At 36.9% G+C, this 15,588-nt stretch overlaps 1 protein-coding gene across 1 annotated transcript in view; it reads left to right on the top strand.

Moving 5' to 3' along the window:
- The window catches only part of LOC106665324 (hemicentin-1), a 218,489-nt gene that overhangs the window by 183,782 nt on the left and 19,119 nt on the right, over nucleotides 1-15,588 (top strand). Inside the window, exons 8-10 of the mRNA XM_024226915.1 lie at nucleotides 11,163-11,322; nucleotides 11,773-12,066; nucleotides 13,793-14,092. Coding sequence (XP_024082683.1) covers nucleotides 11,163-11,322; nucleotides 11,773-12,066; nucleotides 13,793-14,092 — 754 coding nt within the window. The remainder of the gene's footprint in view (nucleotides 1-11,162; nucleotides 11,323-11,772; nucleotides 12,067-13,792; nucleotides 14,093-15,588) is intronic.

The following is a 15,588-nucleotide window of genomic DNA, read 5'->3' as shown; positions in this document are numbered from 1 at the left end:
AATCTGGAACGTGACTAAGGATGAGAGCTAAACCCAGAAGATTAAAAGCCTTTATCAAATTTAACACACTCGCGGTAACAGTACATTGCTCGGCCGCCTATATAAACCCTTATCCGCCCTCCAACCATTCCAATTTAAACAAATTTAATTCATTCGGGTATATTAACGCTATTCAAGAGATACGATGACTTTTGTACGCCTAAAACTGGAATGATTTTTTTACAGGACTTATTCCTTCTGGTATTTCTTTAAAATTCCTATGATTTATTAGGTAGAATAAAAACTTCCTGTATTAGTCAGAAATCTCAATTATAAACAAGTAATTGCACTTGTCTGTCATTTATTTATAAAGCCACCCAATCCAACGCACCGACGGAACTCGAACAAAAACCGACGAGAAAAAAGCTCAATTCCTGGCACAATATCTCTCCACAGTATTCACCCCTCACCCTGACGTACAAGATCAACCCTTTATTAATAAAATTAATGAAGAATTAAATATCCCTCTTCCCCTCTCACTCCCTTCTAAACCTTTTACTCCCGAAGAAGTCAGTCATGTTATAACTAACTTTCCTGAAAAATAGTCCCGGTTACGATCTCGTGAACTCTAATATGCTTCATGAACTTCATGAAAAAGCAATCGTATTTATTACATCCCTCTACAATGCTGTCCTTAGAACACCTCTTCTTTGGAAGTTCTCCTCCGTTAGTAACATGCCTAAACCTAAAAACCTACTCACCCCGCCTCCACATATCGCCCTAACCGTCTTGGCCTTCTTTGCCCACTGTTCCTAAGCCGTTGCCGGCTCTTTACAGTTTCTTAGGCGCTTTGTCTAGGTTTTTTATTATAGACGGAAGTGGCATGGGGGTCAGAAAGAACGAGAAAAAAAAACATGGAACGTGCCTTCTCTGAGCGCTGTCCCTGAGCCGCATATCGTCCTATCAGCCTTCTCCCCATCCTCGGGAAAGAACTTGAAAAGCTACTTCTTCTTCGTCTATCCGTCATCGAAGACTTAAATATTATCCCTAATCACCAATTGTGATTCCGCGGCTACCACTCGACTATTCACCTAGCCCACCGCATTACGACACCAAGGCCAGCTCCCTCGAGCTAAAACAACAATGCCCGGGTGATATCCAGGCCTTTGATCGGGTATCGCAGAGAACTTGTGGAAGCTAAAGCGCATCCTTCCATTTCCATACTACCTTATCCTCAAATGCTTCCTAACAAACCGATATTTCCAAGTAACCCAAGGCACCTCTTCCTCTTCTAGTTTTCCCATTTTTGCCGGCGTCCTCTGGAAAGCATGCCTGTTCCGTTACTTTACCCTTTCTTTACAGCTGATCTCCCATTGCATTCCAACGCCTTTATATTCACATGCGCCGATGTACGACAATCTTCTCCATAAACCTTGATATTGTTATTTCTATCAGAAACGCAACCTCCAATCCCATTTTCATCTTTTTGAACCTCTGGCTTCGACAGTGGAGAATCAAGTAAATATTCAAAAATCTAAATACTGAGTTTTCACTCTTAATCGAAAAACTCTCCCACCTGTGTCTGTTTATACGGCACCCCACTTCCTCCAATAGTATACCATATCTTGAACTTTACTTGGACCCAAGACTTACGTGGAATCCCCACACACGACTAAATTTAATTGGCTGCAACCAGAGTTGGGCAAAATCGAACTAATTCAATCATGATTAAGAATTTTGATTGAAATTTAATCGTGATTGAATTAGTCATAAGTAAATTAATCATTGTATGATTTAGTCATACCTCATGATTGAATTAATCATGACTAAATCATATAATGATTAATTTACTCATGGCTAATTCAATCCTGATTAAACTTCAATCAAAATTCTTAATCATGATTGAATTAGATTTTTCCCAATTCTGGCTACAATGACTAACGGTCTGATTGATCACTCATTAATCATTAGACATGACTAATTTTTGCCCAACACTGGCTGCAACCTTAGATATAAAATGCTGAAAAACAAAAGAAATAAACTGACATTTCTTAACAGCAAAAAAAATATTATACTCTACACTTATCACCCTAATTTGGATCTATGGACTTGAACTGTTCGCCAAGCTTTCCAAACTTTTTTTTAAATTAAATTTCTTTATTAAAACTGGCCTTATTAGACCAACCATTAATTTTACAATAATATTATAGAATAAATAAATGTTTACATTCTTATAAACCCATTGGTACAATAAGATTTACATTTCACTATTCACTATTCACTTTTAACTACACAAGTTCTTATGGCTTTGTTCTTTTTAATCTTCTGACCATGTTTCGGTTATGTAAGAGTTTGGTCGCTTCTACATTCTCGTGCTGGCTGAGGCGAGCCTGGTGTTTGGCGGCAAATCTTTGTATTTCCGCCGTGACTTCAGGGATCTTAAGATCCCTATGTAAGTCCTTATTCCATATGTACCAAGGTGCATTGACCATGTTACGTAAGATTCTATTTTGGAGTGTTTGTATGATTTTGATATTGCTGTGTTTGGTACAACCCCATAGTTGAATACCATATGTCCACATAGGCTTTATGACTTGTTTATATAATAATATTTTATTTTGTATAGCAAGATTGGAGCCACGTCCTATCAACCAGTATAGTTGTCTTAAACCTATTTCTGTCCTTTTTTTTCTTCACGTGTTCTTTCCATCTCAGCTTGGCATCTAAGGTCATTCCCAGATATTTAGCTGTATTGCTGTATGGTATAGTAGTTCCATCGATTATGAGCGACGGAACATGGTCCACCTTTTGCTTTCCAAACTTAACAAAATCCCATCCTTACAATCCAAAATCCTTTCCACAATACTTGCTTCTCCATTCCACGTCACCAATCATATATCTACAACGATCTCAACATACCGTACCATACTTCCCATGACAACCCATTAATTCGCAACCATGAGCTGGTCATGTTTGCCCTTCCTTCCAACCCTCATAGAAGACTGAAGCGCAGATGGCCTCGCGACCATCTGATTGTGTAACTTCGGCAACCCTAGGGTCCGCTGTAGACTTCTCGCCATAATGGCCAATTACGGCCACTTTCACAGGATGGTGGCCGTTCAAATCAATCACGCCAGACATGTAAATTTTGCATACAATATTGTATATCCTTGTAAATAACATAATTTTGCTTGTTGCATTTTGTACGCAGTTGTATAATAAATAAATTTAAAAAATTGTAAAACCTCGGATGTTATGTAAAACAAGTTTTCATACAGTAATACAATATTTTTTGACTGGAAATATGTTATATATTCCATAACCATCTTTAATGTTTCCCCTTTTTCATAATCGCAAGGGTCAACATGTAATAATTTACAGAAAATAAGGAAAGGTCAGAGCATTTTTTCCTCTTGTTTCGTTGGTCATGGGGCCACGTGAGGGTGATGAGGCAGGGGTTGATATAAGTTAATAGGCATTAACCTTTCTACACATGGGTCGGAGAAGGGGTGCAAAGGGAATTTATCATAAGAGGAACCTTCTGCTAACTCGACCGCCCTCGAACTAATCCCCCTCTCCTTTCCCCCTTCTATCAACTTTCCCTCGATTCAAATATTTGATTACAGAAGAACAAGTAGCCAAGAACTACTATATTAACTAGCATTAAGTCAACGGAAATTACAATCGGGCCAAGATCGGGATCACTAGCAACCCGAATCTTGACCCGGAAACATTTCAAAACGGTTCAACCGACCTTATGATTGTTTAGTGCACGAGTTGATTTATCCCATCGGCTACCCACAATCTCCGATCCCCTTTGGTCAAAGATCCATCGAGGAATTCAGCATAAAGTTTGAAAAATATAACGCCGTGAAAACTGCCTACATACACATTCAAAACAACAGATATCGTAATCGTAATATCTAGATGAAACAAACAACATGAAACATAAATCCAATAATTAACCACAACAACAGCACACAGTGAACTTACACATCAGTTTGTTCCAGATATAAACTTTCAATGGCAAACTTCATTAACCCCTGTCATCGTATTACAACATCTTAAATTAAAATAATTGCTAAAACCACTACGAATTTTTGAGATATTGTTTATGTATAAGCCTAACAATTAAAGAGGAAAGGTTCAATTCCAAACAGTTTTTACACGGAAGAACACCTGTTTTTTTTATCATTTGTTTCTTTAACCACACGTAATCTGACGTATTTAACTTTTATATACATATCTTTTTGAGGAGAGTGTACTTTCTCTTTAACTAGCATCTCTAAATGTTTACTGTGCAGCAATCCAGCAATGTTTCAAGGTCATTTAGTTGTTCAATGAGTGCCCAAAATTTGTCATACATCGTTACCATTGTCTCAAATTTTATTTGTCTGATTATAACAATTTTTTAGTTTTATTTTTTACTATGAATAGCCAGTTTTTAAGAATAGTAATTCCTTATTTTTTGCCAAAAACGGCAATATTTGACACCTTTTTTATATAAAACATAATTTTTTTAAATATTGCTCTCCGGAATAGTTTGCTCTTTATTGGTGTACAGAAATTAAAAAAAACGGTCGTTTCAAAATGAAGAATTTTGAAGGCAAGTGTAACGAAAGGTGAAAAAATACAACTTTTCCCCAGAATAGATTTTCTGATCGAGATCGTATTTTTCCCATTGCCATAAAAACTCTTCATGCCTATTATTCGAGCATTATAGGGTTAAATCCTTGCTCAAAACTTTTTAAACGTTCGTGGATTCACGGATTTAAGCGGTTTATCTTATTTAAGACTATTCAGTAATTTAAGATAACTAATTCGCACTACGGTTACTTTCGTATTGTTTAAAATGTAAGGATAAACGTGTAGTATATAGTGACCGTTAATTAATGATTATTTAGAGATCGTGATATGCGGTCTGGTGTGACGTAGGTTTTAGAAAAACATTTTCTTTATCGTGCCGACGTTTCGATCTTCATTGAGATCATCTTCAGGGCCTGGAATTAATAAGCTTTGTTTAAACAATAGAAATACGTATAAGATATGATGTACAAAATATAGAACTTTTAGGTTTTAAAGTTTCTGTGCTCACTTAAAGTGCGTGTTTTCTGTGTAGAGTGTCATTACGGTGTGTCGTGTTGAGAGTGTTAGTGAGATATGATTGTTAATTAATATTAACGTTATATTACTTAATGTTTGTGTTTATGGACTGGTGTGGGATCTTTAAATTATAAAAAATTAAAGATCCTACACCTGTAACAAATAAGTCTGATATAAATGAAAAAAATTAATTGCACAAATTGGCCGGCAACTTACATTGGAATTACATTTATGACTGCAAACAACCCCCCCCCCAAAGAAAAAAAATCTACAGCACGGGCTACCCACCATTTTGAACACCAACACAATTTCGACTTCAAAAATCCAAAAATATTAAATACAGAACAAAACAAGGATAAACGTAACTTTCTAGAAATGGTTTACATCAACAGACATAAACACAGCATCAATTATATAACAGACACATGTAAACTCAGTCGTAGGTACGATAATATCATAAATCGAATTCGATATCGATAACATACGTATCACACACAAAGCATATAATACAAAATATAAAACAATCATTACTTTCAACATATCAAGCATTTCTAAACAGTCTAAATCCCCAATAATCTCTCTTCTTACCCTAATAATCCCGTTTATAGAATCCTTAAAGTATAACTAGGCCCAAACGGCAAACCGGCCCTTTTTTCCTTTGTCGGTCCCTTTTACCTCAAAGAGCCGACTCCTCGTAGAAAAATGGATTTCTATCCCTACTTCCTAACCCACTCTTAACCCCCAAAATCAAACATGTATAAACAAAAAAAAAACATTAATATCTCAAGTAGAAATGTGTGGTGATTAGTGACCGTTAATCGATATTTATTTAGAAATCGTGAGATGCGGTCTGTTGTGATGTAGGTTTCAGAAAAACCTTTTCTTTATAGTGACAACGTTTCGGTCTTTATTGAGATCATCTTCAGGGCCTGTTGTGGCATTCTTGCGAGTCGTGTCGAGAGTGCCAGTGAGATTTTGCTATTTTGCGTTTATATATGTTGGATTTTGAAGGGGTGGGGAAGGATGTCGGTATAGAAAAGACATCCTTCCCCACCCCTTCAAAATCCAACGTATATAAACACAAAATAGCAAAATGTCACTGGCACTCTCAACACGACACGCAAGAATGGCACAATTACACAGAAGACAAACACTTTAAGTGATTGGAAATACTTTGATTGAATATATAAAAAATATATTTTGCATTGTATAAATTCACTTTTCCACATCCAAAATGTAATTTGTAAACAATGTTTGTAAATCCCAGGTCCTGAAGATGATCTCAATAAAGATCGAAACGTTGGCATGATAAAGAAAATGTTTTTCTGAAACCTATATCACACCAGACCGCATCTCACGATTTCTAAATAAATATTAATATCTCATTGGAACTCGACACAGAACCGACACATATCTACACAGAAAACACACACTTTGAGTGATTAAAAATAATTGGATGAAACATAAAATTTCTATATTGTGTTCATCATCGTATAAATTTATTTTCACATGTTACATGTGTATTTCTATAATTTAAACAATGTTTATAAATCCCAGGCCCTGAGGATGATCTCAATAAAGATCGAAACGTTGGCACGATAAAGAAAATGTTTTTCTTAACCTACATTACACCAGACCGCATCTCATGATGTCTAAATAGTAGGGATAAACTATTATTTTAAAAAAAAAACTCTTTAGATAAATTGTATTAACTGCTTTTCTCAACTCTTAGAAAAACCTTTTAGAATACAATTAATTATAGAAAGAACAATAAAAATGTTTCGTGATTACCGTTTATCGTGTTTTATCGTTTATTCTCAAGAGGTTGAGATGGGATTGGAAATGAGAGGCAATTTATTATTTTGCTTTTGTAAGGGGGGAAGAAAAGCAATCGATAAAGCAATACATGAGCTGTATCTCGCCATAATCTAGTAACTCCATGAATCAATCCTCTTCCGATGATTATCATTTCCGTATAGGCGGATTATATGAGGTCTAATTTTATTCAAAACCTCCATTCTAGCAGGAACTAAGCCAGGTTGCCTGATTGATGTCTATTCGAGGTCCTCTGTAGGTTTAATCCTTGCGACTTGACCCTTCAGTGGCCAGATGCCATCCTCGGATCCACCATTTAGCTACCAGCTCACTTATCAGGAGCATTAATGTATTCAGCTTTTGCAATGTGCAAGAACGAAAGAGCCGTCAATTATGAGAAAAAATACACCAGGTCAAAAAGCTGTTGGCGCATAATTTTAATAAAACATTACAATTAATTAAGGTTTTTAGTTGAGATGAAAAAAAATCAATGGCACGAGCGGGATTCGAACCCACGATCTTCGGCTAGATACGCCGCTGCTCTACCACTTGAGCTATCGTGACCTCCATCCACTCTCCATCCACACCAGAATCCAATCCGATTACACGACATTTGAAAAATGGCAAAAAGGAGGGAAAATTCGTAAGGTGGGGTTGAGATAGGAAGTTGATGTCCGAGTGGATCGAGGTCACGATAGCTCAAGTGGTAGAGCAGCGGCGTATCTAGCCGAAGATCGTGGGTTCGAATCCCGCTCGTGCCATTGACTTTTTTTCATCTCAACTAAAAACCTTAATTAATTGTAATGTATTAATTGGTCAAGCGGACCACGAAATTAGTTAATTTAATAAAACAGTACTACTATTTTTGCAAAATAATTATTAGAAAATTTCCTGTCTCATAGTAACCAATGAACTATATAATACACACGGTGTTGATTTATTTTAACGCCACTGGTTTTGTAAAAAATTGCTCAACCGAAAAATAAAAAGAGAAGGAAAATTAGAGGATAGTCAAACTTCAATCAGCCCTTGTCCGCCAGTTTTATATATTCGGACCGATTCGGGCTGAAATAGTTTTCCCCATCTCGATCTACGCCGGTCCGACTGAGAAGAAATGGTAACCGGTTTGATGAAACGGGTTACATGATGAAGGCAGGCCCGTTGGACCCCACATCAAAGCCCGGTTCGGGGCTTATCCGGTTACATTGAATATTCTCCCCCGCCGCCAACCCGGATGCCATCATTATTGTCTCATAACTCAGCGGTTCATTGCAGACTAATTTCCATTAATTCCGGACCACTTTCTCAGAAACGTGAATGCAAATCGGGTATCAAACGGCTTGGAAACACCTTATATATTGGAGTTGGGAGGCATACGGTTTTTCACTAGGCTCACTTACAAAAATTTGTTATTATTTTCAATCATTAGCAGTTAAACTTCCTTCAAAACGAGCTACCAAAAGTTACCAATAATATATCTAAAAAAATCCTTTTTTCTTCCTGTTTCATCTTTACACGTACTTGGAGGCAATAGATATATTTTCGATTGAGAAAAGCATTAGTTTGACTGCCAACTCTCCTGGCCAAACGAAAAACAATCAAAACATAAGAAAAACAACAACTACAGAAGTACATTTAATGTGCAATGCTAAAACTAAGTAATTCTGTCATTCCACAAGACCCCAAACATTATTTCAATTGAAGAATAAAAACTGTTGCTCCGACAAAAATCATTTTAACCTGCAAAGTCTACCTTTAACAGTGGCTTCATTAAAACCACTCTTTTTTTAATGGAAGCCAAACTGTAGAATTACACAAGATACTTTGTCCATCTTTCTTCCTCTGGGAAACTTAATTCAAGAAAGCAAGAAAAACGACTCGATTTAAGTTGAAGGCACGCACGCAGGCACACTCTCACAGGCTTAAAAGTTTTAAAAATACGGCCTGTAAGAGTGTATTTTTTTACATTCAAGAAATTCGATTAGCCATCTAGGGCGCCGGGGCGTAAAACTAGACGCGATCTTCTCGGGGGGAAACGATTACGGTCGAGGTGAAGACATTTCAGGAGGTCTCCCATCTATTTTTTAAAAAATGTTTTTTAACAAAAAAAAGGGCACCGCGAAGGAAGAAATTCCCCGCTATGCTTTCGTTATCGCGGCGTTTGTTTATTTGTCTTACTTTAAGGGGGTAGCGATTGATTTGCAGACCAAAAAGTGCAATTCATTTTTATTTATTAAACAACTTTTTTGTACATAATGAAATTGGTCCTAAGGGAGGCTGAGGTTTAGAAGTCCTTAAAATAATTTTTTGATAGTTGAGAATTAAGTGTTGGGGTCTTAATGAACTTGCAAATCTCCATCCCTAACGCTATTTGAAGTCTCTGGTATTTTATGTTTATTCTGAGTCAAATACTTCCTTTACATCCAAAAAGTCATTAGCAACTACTAATGGCCAAAGGAATCGCTTAAAAAAGTTGAAGTTCTTCACCTTTCGGCACATTTTTCTCTAAAATTATCCTATTGAAACAATTTTTTTAATTTTTAAAATTTAATTTTTTTAAGCGATAATAGGCAAAACATTATAGGACAACGGGAACAATTCCAGCTCGGTCAACACCTTTCCCCAAAACTATTATATTGAAACAATTTTGTTTTATTTTGCCGAATATGTAAATAATTTACGAAGCAAACTTTAAGAATAACCCCAGGAACGGAGAAAGAAATGTATCTGTACAAACAAATGTATTGAAAAAATTTTAGGTTCTTGAAAAAATTAACAATTCATTTTTTTAAACCCCTAGCTACGAATTCGTAGTGTAATAAGAAAAGTAAAACAACAAAGATTGGTTATAATAGGACGGTTTTTTTTTAATTGGTGCCAAAATAGGCAAATTTTTCAGCATCTCTTTAAATTATTAAATGACTTCGAAAAACTACAGAACTATGATTAAACTTTATAATTTTGAAAAATTGCAGAAATATGATTAAGTTTTATAATTTAATGCTGAAACAGAAAGCACAGACTCTCCTTAAAAAATAAATGCTTCTTAAAATTAAAATCGAACGGTCGCAAAACCTTTAATAATTTTTTTTCATGAGATTCTTAATTTGTATGCACACACTTCTCTCTCTCTCTCACTCTCTCTCGCTCTCTCTCTCGCTCTCTCTCTCCCCTCCCTATAGCTACAGGGTTTTAACGGGATAACGTGAGGTTTCATAAGGTATCCTAACTGCGCGCTATTTTTTTTAACGAAATAAATCTATTAGATTTGACAAATATTAATCATTATAATTAATATGTCATTGCAGGTATATTATCATTCATATTAGCTACGTGTCTCCTTGTATATTGTTCATGATAAATACAATCAATTTAATTTGTAGAGACGTTTTAACGTAAAACGGAATTATTATTCAGAAATAGTGAGATGCGGTCTGGTGTGATGTAGGTTTCAGAAAAAATTTTCGTTATCGTGCCAACAGGCACTCCCAACACGACACGCAAGAATGGCACACTTACGCAGAAAACAAACACTTTGAGCCCTGAAGATGATCTCAATAAAGATCGAAACGTTGGCACGATAAAGAAAAAGTTTTTCTGAAACCTACATCACACCAGACCGCATCTCACGATTGCTGAATAATCATCAACTAACGGTCACTAATCACCACACAGTAAAACGGAATGATTATTTGGAGATGGTGAGAAGCGGTCTGGTGTGACGTAGTTAGAAAAACATTTTCTTTATCGTGCCAACGTTTCGATCTTTATTAAGATGATCTTCACGGCACACAACACAACACTTTGAGCCCTGAAGATGATCTCAATAAAGATCGAAACGTTGGCACGACAAAGAAAATGTTTTTCTGAAACCTACGTCACACCAGACCGCATCTCACGATCTCCAAATAATCATTAACTAATGGTCACTAAATACGACACACGTAAAACGGAATGTATATCGATTCAATATAATTTGTAAATCATGTTATATAAAACTGTGTGTAAATTCATTTCTCTATTTGGATAAATCCAGGTGGGCGTCAACTGATTCCTTTGTCAAATGCTCAAAGGAAAATTAAGCCCATAATCGTATTGCGACTGATCCGATTCAGAACCGGCTAATATCATCGCTGGAATTCTCGGTATCAAGAAATTAATTATCTTCGTTATCTTTTAATATGTCTGCGTGTGTTTATCTCTTTGACTAGATGAGCTGAAAAGCACGACGAATGCCTCTAATTAATTGACAATATTTTTTTCAGGGTGAACTGATGAGCCACAACATGTCGGCGAGGCTGATTCTCATAAACCAGAGTCTTGTACTGCAAAAGGTTACAAGGAGCAACAGCGGTATTTATTCGTGTCTTGCGTCGAACAACCAAGGAGAAACACTGAGCAACGAATACCATCTCAGGGTGAAATGTACGTAAACTCATTATTTCTGTACACTCTGCATGTACGAACATAATTCATTAACGCGAAACGGTTTTATTCTTACAATTTATTACTTAATTAAAAATAAATTTAATTTTGTGCGTGCATTTGATAAAAAAATTGACATGAGCTAATTTACTTTCATTTTAAGTTTAAGCATTATCACGTGAACGAAACCTCCGAAAATAGATGTAAATAACTTGTTGCCCTTAAATGTTCCTTCAATTTACCTAATTTGCTGTAATTTAAAATTTTAATATTGGATGTTATTTAATAACAACAGACGAAAGAGTATTTTGTGCAAATGCGACATGACTCGTGATGGTGCTATGCAAATTTCCCAGTTATTATGGAAACAAAATTATAACCGATTAGCTTTATCGTTACAAATGGGTTTTGACATAAACTGCGCATACTTATGCATGTGTTCAACTTCAGATTCGCCGACTTGCCGGAACGACAGGGTGATGATCGTTGGCGCTTCTCGGGCCGAGAGCCTGGACATACAGTGCCAGGTCGACGCCGATCCACCGGCTCGCAGTTTCAAATGGAAATTCAACAATTCAGGAGAGACGTTCGACGTCGGCTCAGAACGATTTTCAAGCAACGGTACTTTTAGCGTACTCAGGTACACGCCGATTGCCGATCTCGACTACGGCACTCTTTCCTGCTGGGCAGAAAACAACATCGCCGTCCAGGGAGTGCCTTGCCTTTTCCAGGTCGTCGCTGCAGGTCTGTAAAACATAATATTCAATAGATTTTTCTTTTATATAGCTTAATCTATTATAGAGCTTTTTACCAGAACACAAAGCTTTGTTAAGGGCTCCCTTGATTAATTTTCTATGACTTGGCTATTCCTCTCCCATGAATATGTGTCTAGACTTTACACACGTCTTCACACCAACGCAGGAGAGGTTCCACTGTTTCTTCTTCTTTCTAGTACTATCAGCACAGACTTCAGCTACTCTCATTTTCTACATATGCCTCTGGAGTCTGCAGAGTACAGTGAGCAGACCTCACTCTACCTAGAGTCATATCATTCTTTGTCCTAACAGGTTCTAGGCTTATTAGTTATATTGTTAGTTTTTTGGGATGGTACTTCGATGAAGGTTTTCTCATGTCCTGGAATACAGTCCCATTCAACTGATGACTTATTCACAACCCACTGTCCAATGGAACTACCTGTTTGTTTGTTGTTCAAGGACGGATAAATGACCTCATCGAACTATCATTGGCTAATTTGTCGGCCTCCTTGTTGCCCCACTTCTCTGTAGGTTCTGGTATCCAAAGAAGAATCATTATTTTGTTTGACCTGACGCCTTACAAGGTCTTGATGAATTTATTACCGATGACCTAAGTGCCACCTTGTTTTTCGAGAAGATGGCTATTCTTTTATTAGCAATACCTAGCCTTTTTGATCTCCCTAGCGCTGTGTTAAACAGCCATAGTATCAGCCTGAAAGACAGTGGCACATTGCCCAAGGCTATCTTCAATTATGTACATAGATACAAGCGCCTGACCCATATTCTTGTATTCGTGGAGCATCTATATACAAGAGTCTCTTTCTCCCAGTCTGCTGGTTTTGTCCGTTTCTCCAATTTATTTTGGTACAGAGATTTATCTGGACAGCAATGTAGTTACTTGATAGGGTTTAATAAGGTGTATTTTTAGACACAAGCTGCTCTCACACCATTCAGGTTTTTGAAACCATCTGTATAAACGTAGGTCACGCTCTATATTATAAGAAACTTCTGTTTATTCTTGGCTTGTGGCGTTGCTGTGCTTAGCTAGAAATAGAAAAATATTTAGTTTTACAAACGTTGAAGCAGCTCGTTTTCTCACTAGAGGTACTACATAAAGCTGTATTTCTTTAAAAGCAGAACTTTCATACTCTCATAAATGCCGGTAAGAACTAGATGTAATGTGGTATTTTAAAAAAATTTCTGAGATGGGGTTTGACATGGAAGATATTAAAAGTGAAATTTCTGTCAATGCGATTTCTTGTGAAAGGAGGTTATCCTTTTTTGAATCTAAAGCAGCAGACAACACAGAACTGATCTGTTCCTTGTTTTACGTACCAAAAATCAATCATACGGGACATCTTACTTTTCTTTATAAGATTCTCTAATATAAGAATACAAGACGATGTAAGTCCCGCAATTTAACTTAATAATTATAACTGGCAACCTTGAGATGGACAATTGAGTTATGAAAGTTAAGACATTATGGATACCTGGAGTTAGAGACGAAGGAATGAGATATTGCTAGCTTTGTTCTTGCTTAACTTCGCCGTTGCGTACTTAATAGAAAGGCCCTGTCGAACTACACCGATACATATAAATGGTATGCATGACTATGAACTATACGCCTACTAACATTTGGTACAATTTCGTAATTTTCTTGAACGCTTTGTACATTTCCCACACGAATAAGTTCTTATTGAGATTGATGTTTTCAGGGAAACCTTATCCAGTGAGGAATTGTACCCTTGGTAACGAGACGACTAGTTCTCTAGTCATTTGGTGCATTCCGGGATCGGACGGTGGAGTCAAACAGGTCTTCGTCCTCGAGCTGTACGTTGGAGGTGCGACAACTCCGCGTTTCAATGTCACCGCTACCGAGACGCCTTACTTCGTGCTCACCGACCTGGAGATGGACGTACCTCTCAAAGTGTCCATTTTCTCAGTCAATTCGAAAGGGAGAAGTGCCCCGGTCAACATGGAAGAGATCACGCTGAAAGATCCTCAGAAAAGAACAGGTAACCTTGTAACCATTGTTTTTGTATTCAGGTCTTGTTCTAAATTAGTATATTCCTCCCAACGGGGTTTTAGACCGGTCTTTTAGATATTTCAAGTTGCGTCATATTATTTCTTAAGCGACTGTCTTGAAAGTTGTACCTTCACAGTCTGTCCATAAGTGATCTGGACAATGTACAGATCGCGTCCAAATTTTTTTCAGTTGCTTTCTATTCCGATGAAAATGTTAAGAATTTTGCACCGGAATATAGACATTTTAAATAATGTGAAATCGTCAGGACGTCAGGATTGGATGCGCTAGATGTTGGAACCCCACAGTTCCACGCCGTATGTATAAAATGGTACCAGTAAAATCTTCTATAAGGTTAATTTAGTGTACATGGCCAAAACGGATTTCGGTCCTAGAAGTCTCCGTAGATGTCCAAATCTTTTGTTAGTTGTTAAGTAGTGTCAATTTTTTTTCCCCTTTCCTAAAAAGTTTTTTAAGGTCAGGAATTTTCCAAGAGACACGTGGAGTTTTTGAAAAACAGGTTATTTTATTTCATATTTTTCATCGACGTTACGGTCTATTTTCTCTGCCCATCATCAGAAAATCCTAACAAAAAGTACAGTTAATTATTACATATTTCAACAGTAGTAATTAATATTATTGTCATATCAATTAGGTATCGTGGTCCGATTGACCAACTAAATTCTTTTCAATTAATTAATCTTTAAGTAAGGTATTTGTTGAGATAAAAAAAAAGTCAGTGTCACGAGCGGGATTCGAACCCACGACGTTCGGCTAAATACGCCGCTGCTCTACCACTTGATCTATCGTGACTTCGATCCACTCGGACACCAACTTTCCATCTCAACCTCACCTTTTTGAATTTTTCCTCCTTTTTGCCATTTTGACACCAACTTCCCATCTATCCGAGTGGATCGAAGTCACGATTGCTCAAGTGGTAGAGGAGCGGCGTATTTAGCCGAACGTCGTGGGTTCGAATCCCGCTCGTGACACTGACTTTTTTATCTCAACAAATACCTTACTTAAAGTTTAATTAATTGAAAAGAATTGTCATAATTATTCCTTTTATGTAAGGTCTTGGTTGAGATCCCGCTCGTGACGCTGACTTTTTTATCTCAATCAAGACCTTACATAAAAAGGATAATTACTTGAAAGAAGTAACTTGGTCAATTAATTGGCCACTAAAACGGAAATATGAAAATAATATTAATTGCTAATTTTTAATTCACAAATTTCGTGGCCCGCTTGACAGATTAATATATTACAATTAATTAAGGTTTTTAGTTGAGTTAAAAAAGTCAATGGCACGAGCGGGATTGAAAAATGGCAAAAAGGAGGGAAAATTCAAAAGGTACGGTTGAGATGAAAAGTTGGTGTCCGAGTGGATCGAGATCACGATAGCTCAAGTGGTAGAGCAGCGGCGTATCAAGCCGAAGATCGTGGGTTCGAATCCCGCTCGTGCCATTGACTTTTTATCTCAACTAAAAA

The sequence above is a fragment of the Cimex lectularius genome, unplaced genomic scaffold, assembly GCF_000648675.2.
Source record: "Cimex lectularius strain Harlan isolate CLEC.00 unplaced genomic scaffold, Clec_2.1 scaffold9, whole genome shotgun sequence".
NCBI classification, from domain to species: domain Eukaryota; kingdom Metazoa; phylum Arthropoda; class Insecta; order Hemiptera; family Cimicidae; genus Cimex; species Cimex lectularius.
This window is presented reverse-complemented; position numbering and strand designations above follow the sequence as displayed.